This window comes from Hylobates moloch, unplaced genomic scaffold (assembly GCF_009828535.3).
Source record: "Hylobates moloch isolate HMO894 unplaced genomic scaffold, HMol_V3 SCAFFOLD_3, whole genome shotgun sequence".
Taxonomy (NCBI): Eukaryota; Metazoa; Chordata; class Mammalia; order Primates; family Hylobatidae; genus Hylobates; species Hylobates moloch.
The window spans coordinates 136,202,219-136,219,879 of NW_026652278.1; the positions used below are offsets into that span (position 1 = coordinate 136,202,219).

At 35.7% G+C, this 17,661-nt stretch overlaps 1 protein-coding gene across 2 annotated transcripts in view; it reads left to right on the top strand.

Annotated features, from left to right (window-relative positions):
• The window catches only part of ABCE1 (ATP binding cassette subfamily E member 1), a 30,028-nt gene extending 18,049 nt beyond the window's left edge, over nt 1-11,979 (top strand). For both annotated transcript variants that reach the window (XM_032147792.2, XM_032147800.2), the window contains exons 10-18: nt 901-1,022; nt 3,527-3,748; nt 4,763-4,822; nt 4,922-4,980; nt 6,608-6,718; nt 6,802-6,944; nt 7,065-7,187; nt 8,573-8,684; nt 11,456-11,979. In XM_032147792.2, the coding sequence (XP_032003683.1) occupies nt 901-1,022; nt 3,527-3,748; nt 4,763-4,822; nt 4,922-4,980; nt 6,608-6,718; nt 6,802-6,944; nt 7,065-7,187; nt 8,573-8,684; nt 11,456-11,503 (1,000 nt within the window). In that variant the 3' untranslated portion in view covers nt 11,504-11,979. The remainder of the gene's footprint in view (nt 1-900; nt 1,023-3,526; nt 3,749-4,762; nt 4,823-4,921; nt 4,981-6,607; nt 6,719-6,801; nt 6,945-7,064; nt 7,188-8,572; nt 8,685-11,455) is intronic.
• The last annotated feature ends 5,682 nt before the right edge of the window (nt 11,980-17,661 follow it).

The following is a 17,661-nucleotide window of genomic DNA, read 5'->3' on the forward strand; positions in this document are numbered from 1 at the left end:
AAACACAAGACATTGTTGAGAAGGAATTCACAGACTTTAACAGTTTAAACAAAATATCAGTGGGAATAAAATGTCATTTTTGAGGGAATGATAATTTCATTAATACAAATATGGAGAATTTTTATTTGTGTAGGAAGCTGATACATTAATTTGACATTTGAGATGTCTGCAGGACATTTTTTTAACATGTTGAAATATGATATGGAAATGGGAATGAATTGCTACATAAAACCTTCATGACTATTACTTGCGTCTAATAGCTTCTATTCCAGCCAATATTGTATCACTTCATTCAAATATAGCCACTTAAGCTTCACATCATATCCCATTCTCATTCATAAAGTGCTCCAGTACCCACTAACCTATTTTCTTTCTGATGTTCACTGATTTTATTATCTGCGGAGCATATTTTGCCATGTAATCTTTTTTGTTACCATTTCATACCTATTCCTTGTCTTCCCCAGCTAAATCGAAACGTCTCAGGTTAAGAATTCTGTCCTATCTTTGTGTATGCATCCATCCCCTACTACAGCTAGCATGGGACAGGACAGGTACAGGGCTTAATACATAAATTCAGTAGCATAATAAACAGTTTAGGCTACATCTGAATTAAATCTATTATAATACTTTGTAACACTTATTTCGAAATATGTTATTAGCAGAATGCATTTAATTGATATATCAATAAACTTTTAAATTGGCTGGCTTTTTCCTTTTAGTTCAGGAAAGCTTTTTAAATATGAGCATTGATAATGAGCCTTACTAAAGAAAATGTTTTATGGCTTTTGCTTCTTATGTCTTTATGCTTAAATTTTATTAGATGTATCTATTTTTCCGAAATTTCCAACTATTAAAAATAGTTACATAAGAGTTTTAACTAAAATCTGGTTTGATTTTCAGATATATCATTGTGGTGGAACATGATCTAAGTGTATTAGACTATCTCTCTGACTTCATCTGCTGTTTATATGGTGTACCAAGCGCCTATGGAGTTGTCACTATGCCTTTTAGTGTAAGAGAAGGTAACTTGAAAAACTTTTTTCACATATGCTGTATTCTCTTCTACTCTAATGCTTATAAACTACATTATTGATGTTAAGTAGCTTTACATTGCTCTGATATCATCCAAAACTCTAGTTCCTTGGAATTTAATCACTGAGAGTATAAGGTTATATGTATCAGTTGTTATACAAAATATATTTTTTTCATTTTGGAGAATTTTCTGGGGATGCGTAGAAATGCAATGTTACTTTTGTTGGGGGTTGGGAGGCTACAGTAAAAGTCCTCTGCATTTTGGCTTCTGCAGTATTACTGTAGTATTTGTCATTTTCAAATTAACTTTGACAGGCCAATACCAGTAATGAAACTCTTAAAATGCTTTCAGTGTTCATCTTGTTTTCATGTTTTAAATTTATCTGTAATATGTATACTATGTTTTTGGAACTAAGGCTATCTAAAAGCCTAATAAGATAGTTTAGTAAGTATATTAAAATTTTCATTTAGTCTTTGTACTTCCAAGAAAATGAGATTCCCTGGCCTCTCCCTTCCATGTCTCCTCCTTACCTGTGTAATTTAAGTAAAAATAGAAACTAGCCTACCACTAAGTGGATCCTGAAACAAGTACCAATGTACTCTCTGCCTTCCATACCTTTTTCCTTTTTTTCTTCCCCATTTTCCTTTTACTGCTTCCTTACTTGTGTTTTATTTTTATTTTTGTTTCCGCCTGTCTTAAACTGACAATTCAGAACACTAAAAGGGCTATTTACTCAGGAAAAAACTACCATCTCCTAGAAGTAGAAAAATTCATGTAGCCTGTAGCTCCCTAAGTGGTGGCAGGTTTTTTGGTTTCTTTTTTTTTTTTTTTTTTAATCTTGAAAGAATCTTTCTTATACCTAAAAGCTCTTTTGGAAAAATAATTTATATTGCATTATAATCCTTTTCCTAAAAAGAAGATGGGAGTTTTTATAATTTATAAAAAGTACATAAATATTAAGATGTGGGGAAGAAATTGTTGTAACTTACCTACTTATACATTTAAGGTAGATGCATACTTTAAAGAAAAATTTGCAGTTACCTAGTTTTTTTGCCAGTAGTCTTAAGGGATGACATCAGAACCAATTTATTAATATTTTATTCTTGTCAATTAACAAATATGTATTGAGTACTTTACTGTATACCATATGGTAGTCTTTGAATCAAGTTGATAATGATATGGGTACTTGGCAGTCATTCTTCACAACTCCAATTATAAATGTCATGTCTAAAGGCTGTGCCATTCAATAAATGGTACCCATTAAGGTTTTTAATGTGCTTGATCTATTAAAACAACTTAAGAAACTTTAGTTTTTCTGTATTCCTTTAATATATTGAAATCAGTGCAGCATACTTAAAAGCTTTCTATAAATTGTAAAGGTGATTATAGTTTGAACTCATTTTTAACTTGACAAGACAAACATTGAAGTAGGACTGTAAAGACTGACTTGCTGTGTGTTTTTTAAACGAAGTCACTTAGTTCTTTGAGCCTTTATTTTCCAAAATAAGTTAGGTATTTGAATAAGTGGCTGCTAAGGTTCCTTTGAGTTTATGTATTTATGTAATTGTTTTTATTTAATTTTTTAACTTCACATTTATATGTTTTAGATTAAGATCAAAAAACATGCTAATTTTGGCAAAATAAATGTAATCTGTTCATTTGTTCTGTCAGCAAAGATGTATTGAACACCTGTGTTCTAGGATGAGGATATAGGCTGCATGATGTGTCTCTCAGTTCCAAATAAAATGAGTAACATCAAGACCTTCCAAAAAACTTCAGCTTTCTCTTCACTTAAATATAGGAAACACTGAAATATGGATTATTCATTGTTTCTCAAATACGCTTTTCATTTCAGTGCGTCTGCCATTATAGATCTTAAAATTTTATTACAGAGGGCTCTTATATACCATGTGGATTTAAGTTATTAAAATCTGTTCAGATAATGGTGGTTATCTTTGTACAGTGAAGCCATTAAAAAAATGTTAACTGAAGTTAGCTCATATTCAATTTCAATGAACCTGCAGGATTAATTTTTTTTAAAGCAGTAAATTATAACCTCAAAATATATGCTTATCTCTCATATGAAATTGAATATTGATAACATTGTATATTCAAAAATTTATCCCCCAAACTTTTATATCAATGTTATATCAATCTGAAAATACTCTTACATATTTGTCATTTTCGCTTTAAAGATAAAGCAAAAAGGACATCATGTGCTCTCTTTTGCATAAAACCTGATGGAAAAAATAATTACAGGATAATGAGAAGATGTACTTCATGTGGTTGGGGGGGGACATTCATATATATTCATGTATTATTTAAACTTACATTAAATATATATATATTTTTGAAGGTACTTCTTTATATGCAGACCAACATGTTAGCAAAAATCCACAGAAATTTAAAGTATATAGTCTATAGATTGCTCCCAAGAGAGCTTAGGATTTGGCTCTAATGATTTCTCCCTGTTGACAATTTTCTTCCCAACAGGCATAAACATTTTTTTGGATGGCTATGTTCCAACAGAAAATTTGAGATTCAGAGATGCATCACTTGTTTTTAAAGTGGCTGAGACAGCAAATGAAGAAGAAGTTAAAAAGATGTGTATGTATAAATATCCAGGAATGAAGAAAAAAATGGGAGAGTTTGAGCTAGCAATTGTAGCTGGAGAGTTTACAGATTCTGAAATTATGGTGATGCTGGGGGAAAATGGTAAGTTTTCTGTTTTGTGTTAAGTAAAAATCTTCCTGTTTATCTAGTAAATTAAACTATTTTGTGGAAAAATTTGAATCATATGTTATAGGGCTAGAAGCTGAGTTTTATTTAAACCCATAAATTTCTTAGTGTACTTTCACATTTTTTTGGCATTGTGTAATTCAATTTCATTGTAATTCAATTAGGTTAATATTTCTTATTTTGTTTTATAACCTCTAGTGAAAATAAGGTGTTCTTTGTCAGCTGGTTTTTTACATGTAAATTGATAAGGCAGTTATTAATCTTATAAATTTACTAAGATGGAAAGGATAAATGGTGATTCAGAAATAATCCAGCTTTAAAAATTTTTTCCTCATACACTTCAATGTGGAACTTTTCTTATTTTAAATTCAGAGCAATCTACCTTTGTAAATAATTGTATTACCAGCATATATTTCATAATAAATTGTCATAAGTATAGGTATAAGATGGATTTGACTACTAAATATGTGATATTGCCTTCATGATTTAAGAACTATTTGAATTGTAATCTTACAACTTACAAAACTATAGAAGATAAATTTTATATAAAGATTGTTACAATGTATCAGTCTTTAGATAATAGGAATTTTGAATTGGGTTGCAATTAATTTAAATATTTTATATAAGTAAACTTTAAAATTACAGTTATCTTTCATAAACAGTCTATACTGTCTTAATAAATTGTGTGCCCTGATAATTTAGCTAAGTAAATCTTTTCAAACTATTGCAGGATTTAAACTTTATAGATATACCATTTATTAAACTTGCCATAAGCTTTGACTAGTCTTTATTGCTCTTAATTACCTTAGAATGACACTTCAGAGGTGAGCCATGAACGACTTAAGTATTTTTCTATATAAACTTCAGAATTCAATAATGTCAGTGTACATCTTTAAAACAAATTTCTCAGTTAAAACCAAATAGGACATAGTGATTTACTTTAAATGTCAAGCATCTTTGAGATCAAATTGTCATATGTTGTGTTGCCAGGAACGGGTAAAACGACATTTATCAGAATGCTTGCTGGAAGACTTAAACCTGATGAAGGAGGTACAGTTGTAACTGTTGAGTCTTTTTACTCTGTTCTACACAGTAAACTTTAAAGATCTGGGCAGTTTTTAGTGTCTTATGTATTTCATTATTTTGCAGGAGAAGTACCAGTTCTAAATGTCAGTTATAAGCCACAGAAAATTAGTCCCAAATCAACTGTGAGTTATTATTTTTTATATGGTTACTAAAGAAAATTTTGTATATATGCCTATAGCTTTCATCTTTTACTATATTAAAATTTTTCTCCAAATTAGATTCTGTATAGTTTTATTGATAATTGCAAACAGAGGTATTAAGAGTCCAATCCTTGATTCATATCCACTGCTAAGAAAGTGCTTTAAAGATGCTTGTCTTCTTTGGCCTGGTGCAGTAGCTCACGCCTGTAATCCCAACACTTCAGGAGGCCTAGGCCAGCAGATCACAAGGTCAGGAGGTTGAGACCATCCTGGCTAACATGGTGAAACCCCGTCTTTACTAAAAATACAAAAAACTAGCCGAGCGTGGTGGCGGGCGCCTGTAGTCCCAGCTACTCAGGAGGCTGAGGCAGGAGAATGGCGTGAACCTGGGAGGCAGAGCTTGCAGTGAGTGGAGATTGCGCCACTACACTCCAGCCTGGGCGACAGAGCGAGACTCTGTCTCAAAAAAAAAAAAAAAAAAAAAGATGTTTGTCATCTTTTTGCTAAATAAATAATTAAAAGCCTAATGTATTTTGTGCTGCAAATTGACGACAGCAAGAAGGTGAAAAGGCTATACCCACAAGATGGGAGAAACATTTACACATCATATATCCGATAAAGGACTTGTATCCAGCATATATAAAGAACTCTTATAATTAAAAACGAGCAAATGTCTTTTAGTTATTCAGCCATAAAAAGAAATGAAATATTAACAAATGCCACAGTCCTTGAAACCATTATGTTAAAGTTAACCTCCTTTGATTTCTGCAGGTGTTGTAATGAACTCAGTACCTCAACATTCAATTTGTTTTGACTACTTGGCTTAGCTTACCATAAAAGTTTGTCATTGATGCTCTCTGTAAGCTTAGCTTTAAATTCTAAAATTCAGCCTTATCCTGAAACAGCAAGCAAAAGCCATCTTAGGATTCATCCCTATCACATTATCATGCATTTTGTGTTCTCTTACTGATTGCCTAAGGTTGCTTGATACCCACTTTGACCTTTGGAATTTCTACTCTCAAATGATTTTTCCCCTGAAACATTCATTATTTGCTTATTACTTTCTAATTTTAAAATTATTATTGCAGGGGCTGTGGAGTGGAAAAAAAAAAAAAAGGTTGTTGCAGGCTGGGCACGGTAGCTCACGCATGTAATCCCAGCACTTTGGGAGGCTGAGGCAGGAGGGTCAGTTGAGCCCAAGAGTTTAAGACCAGCCTGACCAACATAGATGCCGCCTCCACAAAAACTTAAAAATTGGTTCAGCATGGTGGTGCATGCCTGTAGTTCTAACTCTTCTAGAGGCTGAAGTGGGAGGATCGCTTGAGCCTGGGAGGTTGATGCCACAGTGAGCCCTGATTATGCCATTGCACACCTGGGCAATGGAGCAAGACCCTGTCTCAAAAGAAAAAAAAAATTCCTTTTTACTTGTTGGACATGATGGGTTTTGAATAGAAAATCTCAAAACGTCATAGATGGTGGATACATATTGATATCTGTTGGTGGCAAATTGATATACTTTTATTCTGAAGCTTAACTTTGTCAAGATTCATAAATAGAAGAGTTTTGTAGTGAAATTTTATCATTTAAATAGCTTTTATATTAAAAACAGGGAAGTGTTCGCCAGTTACTACATGAAAAAATAAGAGATGCTTATACTCATCCACAATTTGTGACCGATGTAATGAAGCCTCTGCAAATTGAAAACATCATTGATCAGGAGGTACTTTAACATAATTTTTTAAATTTTATTATTATTTTGAATTTTGGATGCCTTTACATGGTTTGCTAAACTCCTCCAATTAGGTGCAGACATTATCTGGTGGTGAACTACAGCGAGTAGCTTTAGCTCTTTGTTTGGGCAAACCTGCTGATGTCTATTTAATTGATGAACCATCTGCATATTTGGATTCTGAGCAAAGACTGATGGCAGCTCGAGTTGTCAAACGGTAAATATCTTGCTTATAGCAGTATTTTGATTATGTGTACTGTCCTACAAGTGTGCTGAATATAACAGTCGAATGTTTTATGATATAAAACTGTAAGATTTCAAAATCATTGTGTTTTAGTTTCATACTCCATGCAAAAAAGACAGCCTTTGTTGTGGAACATGACTTCATCATGGCCACCTATCTAGCAGATCGCGTCATCGTTTTTGATGGTGTACCATCTAAGAACACAGTTGCAAACAGGTAAAATTACGTTTTAATATGTTCAAAGTAATTCATTTTAAATTTTCAGTAAATTACGTAAAGTCACTCACTTTAATTTTTAAAAAATGAAAGCTAGAAATTCTAGACCTGATTCTGTGACTCCTGAGATCATTGGTATTGGGGACTGGATGGGACCATGTGAAAGAGTAGTTTTTAGGCTTCAGTGTGGAATCCCTCACCAGCAAGATAAAGAGCTGTAGGCCACAGCATAAAAAGCTGTGGGCCCCTCATCTTTTCTTTCAGCTTAACTTTTGTTTGCTTTATTATTTGAATTTCCCAAAAAAGATTGAAAACTATTGCTTTCATACATGATAGAAAAAGAAAACAAGATTAAAGAGGTTACATGATTTGTCCAACTTATACTGACAGTGATTGAGCTCACAGTGGATCCCAAATATCTGGTATTGATCTATAGCAGAGTTAAAATAAATGGTTTTACCTTTTTCCTTTTTCTCTTCTCATTTTTCGTTGTTAGCCTGATTAAGAGCACTTGCAATATAGAGAAGCCTAACATTCAGATCAAGTTATGAGAAATTCATTTTACCTTTAGTGCTAAAGCCTATATTATTAGATTGAACTAAATGAAATTACTGGTGTTCAATTTTCACCTATAAAACCAGCAGTTTCATGTGGTTTCAGCATGTTTTCTGGTATTGGAGAGCAAAGAATGGAGTTGCCATTTTAATAATTCATCTAATAAATAAAAGTATTTTGCTGGGCTTCTTCCCTGAATTCCTTTTTTTTTTTTTTAATAAATTGAGAATTACATATTTCTTGAAGAGCTAGGGAGATTTCTTAGCATATGTGATGTTTATTTGTTCATCTAATGATATCCCACCTATTTACAAAATTTTAAAATGTTTCACATGTATGTTGTGATTTGGCATGATTTAAGAACTCTCTTGGGTAAAAACGAAGCATAGAAATTTAGAAAGGAGTTATCACTGAAAACCACTATTAGGAGGACATATTCCCTCCGGTAACAAATTTTTCATATAAATATAACTTTTTAAGATTCTCATCCCCCCTAAAAATGTGCAATTTGAGATTCTGTAATCTGCTTATTAATGATCTTCTATTTTTCTAAAGTACTTCTATCTTAAATGTTTCTTTCACCAGATTAGAAATCCAGGTTAAATTTTTTTTTTGTTTTGCACAAAAATATTATAGCCAAGAAAACTATATAGTCCAAGCAAAGCTATTTCTGAACACAGGGTTTGTAATATGCTGTTATTATACTGTTATCCAGATGATTTATGATTGGGGAATTTGAGGGAATAGTAATTCTTAATACCCTTCCTCTCAAAAGGTAGTTACATTTCTGAAGTAAAATTTAATCAAAATTGATTTTTTTTTTCTCATAGTCCTCAAACCCTTTTGGCTGGCATGAATAAATTTTTGTCTCAGCTTGAAATTACATTCAGAAGAGATCCAAATAACTATAGGCCACGAATAAACAAACTTAATTCAATTAAGGTATGTAGAAAAATTGTCTTAAATCATGGATCACTGATCTCAGTATAAACACTTGAAAGGCTATTTAAAAATCAATAACATATGGCTGGGCGCAGTGGCTTACGCCTGTGATTGAAGCACTTTTGGGAGGCCAAGGCAGGCAGATCACTTGAGGTCAGGAGTTTGAGGCCAGCCTGGCCAACATGGTGCAACCCCATCTCTACTAAAAATGCAAAAATTAGCCGAGTCTGGTGGCAGGTATCTGTAATCCCAGCTACTCAGGAGGCTGAGGCAGGAGAATCGCTTGAACCTGGGAGGTGGAGGTTGTAGTGAGCTGAGATCATCCCACTGTACTCCGGCCTGGGCAAAAGAGTGAGACTCTGTCTAAAAAAATAAAATTTAAAAACCACCATATTTTATTTTAAAATTCCTATGTTTTTTACATTTTAAGACCTGATGGCATACTTTAGTGTGCAGTAGGCAGCAATTGTAATGTAGCTGTCATTGCTGTGTGAACTAAAGAGCTGTTCCTGTTTTCTCTTAAAGTTGTATCACAGTTGTACTACCTATATTGATTACCACTTAAAATATCTGGGGAAAGATTACACTAATTCACCATTGTAACAAAGAATTTTTTAAGAATACCTTAACCAATTTCTGTTATATTTTTCAATACATGATTAAAAGGTGTATTTTAGGCCGAGTGCAGTGGCTTATGCCTATAATCCCAGAACTTTGGGAGGCCAAGGTGGGTGGATCACGAGGTCAGGAGATCGAGACCATCCTGTCTAACTAACGGTGAAAACCCATCTCTACTAAAAATACAAAAAATTAGCCAGGCGTGGTGGCACACACCTGTAATCCCAGCTACTCAAGAGGCTGAGGCAGGAGAATCACTTTAACCCAGGAGGTGGAGGTTGCAGTAAGCCGAGATCGTGCCACTGTACTCCAGCCTGGGCAACAGAGCGAGTCTCTGTCCCTGTCCCCGCCCCCCAACCGCCCCCCCATAAAAGTATATTTTAAAAGTCTAAACAAGCTCCTGTGACGAGGAAAACATTGTGTCTACTTAATTGACAATGTTGTCTTTGTAGTAAACAGTTGTGCACCCTACAGTTGATTTCCTCTGTGAAATACAGTATTTGTTTCTTAAAAGGCAAAAATCTTAGTCACTCAGAAACAAAGTAAATGAACTCTAAAAGCATTTCTGGGTTTTTTTTTGGTTTTGGTTGGTTGGTTGGTTGGTTGGTTGGTTGTTTTTTTGAGGCAGAATCTCACTCTGTCACCCAGGCTGGAGTGCAGTGGCGTGATCTCGGCTCACTACAACCTCTGCCTCCCGAGTTCAAGCAATTCTCTGCCTCAGCCTCCCAAGTAGCTGGGATTACAGGTGCCCACCACCACACCCAACTAATTTTCTGTATTTTTTTTATAGAGATGGGGTTTCACCATCTTGCCCGTGCTGGTCTTGAACTCCTGACCTCATGATCCGCCTGCCTTGGCCTCCCAAAGTGCTGGGATTACAGGCGTGAGCCACCATGCTGGCCATCATTTCTGTTTTTAATATCTGCAGTGCCTCAAAGTGTTTACATTTTATCACTCTATATCCATCATCCTTAATGCTTAAAAGCTTTAGAAGTATGTTATACATACTTCTACTGTAGCATTTATTTTCATATTTGTAGTCCTAGCTTTGCTGCTAAACCATGAGCTCTTGGAATGCCAGAGGCAAAGTTATTTTGCACGTCATTGTATTCTTTTTTTTTTTTTGAGACGGAGTCTCGCTCTGTCCCCTAGGCTGGAGTGCAGTGGCACGATCTCGGCTCACTGCAACCTCCGCCTCCCAGGTTCACGCCATTCTCCTGCCTCAGCCTCTCCGAGTAGCTGGGACCACAGGCACCCGCCACCACGCCCGGCTAATTTTTTGTATTTTTAGTAGAGACAGGGTTTCACCATGGTCTCGATCTCCTGACCTCGTGATCCGCCCGCCTCGGCCTCCCAAAGTGCTGGGATTACAAGCGTGAGCCACTGCGCCCGGCCTCATGTCATTGTATTCTTAAGCACCTAACAGTATGTCTGGATGCCTTTTCCCTTTATTATATATTTTGTTTTTAAATGATTGCTATTACTTCTTGGCCAGGATAGAGAAATGGTTAAGTTCTCACATAAAATTGAAGAGTTTTCTCAGTTTTGAAAAGCATATTGGGTAGAAAAGAAAAATTTCTTCTCAAGTATTAAGGACACTTTATATTGTCATTTTCTTAGATGGATTCATGGTTCAGTCACCATGAGTTATCATTTCTGTATGCCTACTCATCTTAAGATAGTCATACCTTAATCCTAATAAGAGAACAGCTCAACAAGTAGGTAGGTGAGATTGTTACTGGCCAGTATTGGAAAAAATTTCATATATGTATTTTGTGTAATAGGCAGATCTCAAACTGACAGTATGCTGCATTTTGAATCTGGAGATTAAAGTTGCATTGATGAAAATGGAATTTAATAGTTTTCCTAGAAATAATAATACATAGCAAAATTTTATATATGTGAGGCATCTTTTATAAAGGGACTTTACTTGAGTTGGTGCAAGTGAGTCATTCTAGCATTAGGGATGGGGCAGAGGTAGTTATCTTTCCTTTGAGCAGTGGACCCAGGAATATCCAGAAACAGATGGTATGTGCAGAACAGGTTGTACAGGCACTGTTGTAAACACTGCTAAGTAATACCATGAGTGAAAGTCTGCTTTTACCTATAGTAGAATCGTGTTGCTGATTTTTGTTGCTTGTTTTCTTTTTTAGGATGTAGAACAAAAGAAGAGTGGAAACTACTTTTTCTTGGATGATTAGACTGACTCTGAGAATATTGATAAGCCATTTATTAAAAGGAGTATTTACTAGAATTTTTGTCATATAAAACTTGAATCAGGATTTTATGCCCCACATACTCTGGAACTTGAAGTATAATTTACTTAATGTAACATAAAAAGCCAGTTGGGTTCTAAATTGTAGTTGAAACACAGAAAATGCCACTTTTCTGTTCCTGAAGCGGCCCTTTTGTGCATAATATTCTAAAATGAAGACATTTCAAGCTATACAAATTACCTCCAAGTTTTCATGATGTATGGGAAGATTTTCATTAGGTGTATTATATTCACGGTACAAGATGCTGACCAGTGTTGCTCCATTTTTTAAATCTTGAAAAGGGTTTCTGTACTTAACTGGTTTGCCAAGTATGCCAGTGTGATGGAACTGCCCTTATTTTAAAAGCCGGTCAAAGATTCCACTGATTGGCATTTGATAAATAAACATCAGGATTATGTTTATTATTTGTTTTCAGTCTTTGCACTATATTACCAGTATATGGTTTCCGAGGAAGATTATCTACTACAAAACACCACTGTTGGAAAAATAGGTATTTTTTAATTGTTTTTAATCTTTTTTGGTGCTTTTGAACATGTTTAGCAAAAGCCAATTCAGTTCCATTCCCTGCAAAAAACCCCTAACTTTACTCTGAACTTTGTTTTTGCATTCCATGAGGTTCTATATTCAGTCATTCTCTAGGTAATGTCATTTTTGTACACATATATTTATATAATCACTGATTGAGATTTAGGAAAAAGCATTTCTAAAGAATATTTGCTTCCCTTACAACTACAGACTCGAAATCTTTAAAGATGGTGCCTAAGCATCTGTATATTTTTTTTAAGTTCCACAGATTTTTCTGTTGGGCAGCCAAGGATTATAAACCACTTCCCTAAAGGCAACATTAATGCAAAAGTCCCCAGATGGCAATACAAAGTATCCCCTGGTACCACATATATTCATTTGTGAGTTTGGATATACAGCACATTATCTAAACCATTTGTTAGTTCCAAAAACCCATCTAAATTTCCAGTTCCTGAATTTTGAACAGGATTACCTGGAGCCTGGAGCCACTTTAAGTTGTATTTCTGACTAAACTGGAATTATGAGTGAGGAAGAGGGTTTCCTAAATAAATGACTGGGGCAAGCAAAATTGAGGAAATTAGAAAGTATTTGACAAACTTTAAGAGCTACTTGAAATAATAGAAGTCTTGATTAATATGCAAATAATGGCTAGAAAGTATGGTTTAACTGGACCCCATTATGCCTTTTAAAAAATAATTTCAGTAACCCATAAATAAATGTAAAAAATTCAAATATACAGAATGGAATAAAAAAATGATCTCCCTTTATTACCCTCCCAAAGGTTACCAGCGTTTGAATTTAATAATGTATATTCTTTGCACTTACCTAAGTGTGAATATGTAAAGGGTTTGTTTTGTACACAAATGGGATTATACTAAAATAAGTAATGCCTATTTTTAAGGATAGGTTAAATTTGTGAATGATTATTTCAAATATATTGAATAAAATAAGCAAAAGCTATTGTTATTTACTGATCCTGGATTGTCTTAAAGTACTTGTGACAAAGAGCACAGTTCTACTTACTGCTAATGACAGAATATGTATTAAAAGTATTTTCATGTAAATGAAATCTTTAAAATATGGCTCTTAAAATTTTACATAGCAACAGAAAGGCCTACAATTGCTAACACAAGAAAAATACTTATAAAATCAGTGTTACATAGAGCATCAATGCAGATGTTAGCAAAAGAATGAGACTACGTAATATGTCCTAATTGAAAAAAGTCTCAAATACTTAAACAAAAAACTGGAACAGTTTATATACTACCATTTTTGTGAAAATATACAAAATATTGAAATAAAGGAATACTCAAGAAACAGATTGCTTTTGACAAGGACAATTTGATCAAAGAATAGACAGAAAAAGGAGCATTTATATATACACATATATAATACCCTTTGAATTTTACATTTTGCATGTGATTATAAATCATTGAAATTTTGGGGTTTTTTTTTTGAGATAGATAGATATAGAGTCTCGCTCTGTCACCCAGGCTGGAGTGCAATGATGCGATATTCACTCATTGCAACCCGCTACCTGGGTTCAAGCAATTCTCCTGCCTCAGCCTCCCGAGTAGCTGGGATTACAGGCACCCACCACCACGCCCAGCTATTTTTGTAGAGACGGAGTTTCACCATGTAGGCCAGGCTGGTCTCAACTGGACCTCATGTAATCCACCCACCTTGGCCTCCCAAAGTGCTGGGATTACAGGCGTGAGCTACCACGCCCAGCCACTGAAGTTTTTAAATCGTCATTGGATAATAATAGTGGCATCTGCAGCCACTTCTCTCCACATTTGAGATAATACTGGATAATCCATATTTTCTGTGTTCACTTAGTAATAGTCTTAAAGGCAGTGTATTGATGCTACAACTATTTTTTGCAGTTTAGGTTAACCTAATTTTAGACTACAAGCATTTTGAAGTCCAGTCTTGTATCTGTCTTAACACTCAGTATATATAGCATGGTGTCTGGCATGTAGTGGCCTACTGTATTGAAGGAATGAACCTACATGCCACAGAGAAAGTAGGAAGACTACAAAACTGCTGTGTTGTATAATTTCCTTCATGTTCACCAATATACTTGGATACAGGTATGTCAACTCCTTAACCCCAGTGCCTAGTCTGCCATGAGCACTCAGTGAGTGGTTGAGAAGAGAAAGTAATCATTCCGAGTTGGAATGTCAGAAAGGACTACGTAAAGGAATTAGGTCCCAGGAAAGAGTAACAGCACCCATCTTACTGAGTTGTTAAAAGGGTAAGTGAGATAATCCACGTAAAGCAAAATACATGTCTGGTGAGAGGCAGAAAGGAACATGGGCATTTAAGAGATTAATGGAAGGAAATGATGGATACAGGCAGATTGTGATGAGCTTTCTGTGCCTTCCAGATTGAAGTTAGTTTTTTACATGCTGAAAGTAGGAATTGAAGAGACAAAGCAAGGCCAGTTAGAGAAGCAGAAATATCCAGACAGTAGTTGTTCTAGAGCTTCTACTTTAATTTTTCACCCCTTTGTCTTAATTTTTTTAAGCATTTCTACTCTGTCCACTTAATACATGCAGGTCTAAACTTGGCTGTATACTGTGCTGACTGTTGCTCTTGGAAGATTGTTTCCTTTGTAGTGTTTCAGTTTGTGAGCAGATGTTCAGTGAGGCTGTATCTGAAAATTCTGAGATTTTGTGTGGCAAATACCATTTATCCTCAGCCCTGTACTCACCACCACTACCACCTCCTCTGCCAATTTGTTAGGGTAGACAGTATGTCGAGTCCCACGTGGTTGGTCGTAATTGGTCTAAGACATAGAAAATCCTCTTCATACTTTCCTACTCTCTCTTGCAGTTAAGCCATATGACCCAACTGCAAGAGAGTTCTAGCCAGTAAATTGAAACCTCTTGAGGTTTTTCTAGAAGATACCTCAAGAAAACCTCGTTTTCCTAATAAAGGGAGATGATTATCTGGTACTGCTTCTTGAGGGTGTAATATATGAAGCAAGCATTTTATGCCCTTAAGGTGATACATATAAGGGAAATGCAAAACAAGCTACAAGAATGTTACTCCTGACATCAAAACGCTGCACAACTGCCAGCAGCCACTTCTCTCCGCATTTCTTGAGAAATAAATTCCTATTTGTTTAAACCTGGTTAAGTCAAACTGGTTTCCTGTTTGCCATCAAGAAAGGTCTTTTCCTTCAGAGGCTCTCCATTTGCCTTCTGCCAGGGGAGTCAAGTGTGTTACCACCCTGGAACCACTTTTCGGTTTTCTTAGTTTGAGTTTCTGGACCTCAAACCTAAATGAATGTGGTAACATTTTCAGTGGTTGTTTTGGTTTTTTGCCTTTAACAACCTGGATCCCAGGCCAAGATAGTTGTCTGGGAATTTTTAATTTCACTCCTTTTCGCTGGGGTGACTCTGGCTTTAATGAAAATGTTTGTTAGTTCCGGCTCCCAACCTTGCATGTGCCTAAGTGTAGGTCTCCCATGTCAATGGTCACTTTATATCTGTGCTTCTGGTTTCTTGTCTCCATTTATAAAAGTATCTTATAAAACTATACAGGACTTAAATGCTTTTACTACTAGTTTGGAAGGATGCAACAAGTAACAAGTATATCCCTAGATAGGTAAATTGCAGTAGTTTGTTTTCTATTTCATCTGAAGGTCGTTAGTCCAAAGTCAAGGTTCTCAATTTTTTAAAAAAGAAATTGGCTTACTACACAGAATTTTGTTATCAATCAGTTAACCTGCCAGTTAAGAATATTCATAGGGATAGGAGGCCTTAAGAACCACACTCATCTACATTTACATCTTTTTTTTTTTTTTTTTTTTTGAGACAGAGCCTGTGGCCTGGGCTGGAGTGCAGTGGCACGATTTTGGCTCACTGCAACCTCCACCTCCCAGGTTCAAGTGATTCTCCTGCCTCAGCCGGGATTACAGGTGCGTGCCACCACGCCAGCTAATTTTTCTATTTTTAGTAGAGACGGAGTTTCACCATGTTGGTCAGGCTGGTCTCAAGCTCCTCAACTCGTGATCCACCCGCCTCGGCCTCCCAAAGTGCTGGGATTACAGGTGTGAGCCACCACGCCTGGCCTACCATTATCATCTTTAATCTTTGTTAATTTTTTTTTTTTTTTTGAGACAGAGTCTCGCTCTGTCACCCAGGCTGGAATGCAGTGGCGCAATCTCAGCTCACTGCAAACTCTGCCTCCCGGGTTCACACCATTCTCCTGCCTCAGCCTCCCGAGTAGCTGGGACTACAGGCGCCCACCACCGCGCCTGGCTAATTTTTTGTATTTTTAGTAGAGACGGGGTTTCACCGTGTTAGCCAGGATGGTCTCGATCTCCTGACCTCGTGATCCACCCGCCTCGGCCTCCCAAAGTGCTGGGATTACAGGCATGAGCCACTGCGCCCAGCCTGTAATGTTTTTTACTAAATGTGAAAAAATATAATTACAGGAATGTTATGTATTTTAAAAGGATTGCTTCTAAAGCCTCAGTTTCTCTAATGAATTCATTATAGAAAAACCAGTTTCAAAAACTAATGTTTATACCAATGTCTGTCTGTAGCTTTTCTTAGAAAACCCTATTAAACTATTCTGAGGGGTCCACGTTTCATGAAGAACTCACAGATTAAGTTGGGGTGCAAAAGTTTATGAAGGGAAGCCGTGTTTAACTTTCTCTTTCATAGTTATTTACATTCTCATACTATGCCCTAGACCCAGACCTAAGTCTTTGAAAGGTAAGTGAAAGTTTAATTATTCCAAGTGAAAAGCAGGCCCTTTGTATCAGACACTTTTTGGAGACCGCTGACTTAATTTGGGTCACTCCCATGCACTTCTGGAGTGACCAATTCTGCAAGAGCCCCCCATCCAGCCACAAACACATCTCTTACTAACCAGCCCCCACACTGGCTTCTCTGTTGACTCCATGGATAAACCCACGGGCATACTGCCAAGAAACTAATGTTTCCCCTTTTTCTCCTTCCTTTCTCCCTTTCCCACAAGGTTCTATGATATTTTACTCAGCTCCTAAAGCAGTCTCAAATAAAAGTTCCACATGCCAACTCTTTATAACAGCTCATCCTCCTTGCCAGCTTGCTGACCCTGTTCCTAGATCACTCACTTTTCTGTCAAATACTTGAACTGAAAGAGGCTCTTGTTTCAGGTTCAGGAAGCCAGACTAACAGAAAGTTCATATTGTATGTAAACAAGTATTGACTTGATAATATTCTTTGCTAACTTTTATAAAGAAAAACAGGCTTTAAGAAATTGAGTTTTCAGAGTATAAAGTAAGTGTACTTTGTTTTCAAAACAATTTGCTTCACCTTTAGCTAACATAAATATCACTGAATGCTAAATGTAAAAACCATTAAAAAACAATTTAATCCATATTCTTAGATATTCTGCACATTCCCATTTAGTCATTGCAGAAAAAAATGGTAGTACTAGCTATAAAATCACTTAAAACTAGACTCAAATACGAGTCCTACCACTTACTAGTTGCATAACCCTAAGCAGGTAATTTGGCCTCAATTTCATTTATAAAGTAGGGAAAATTAGAGTACCCA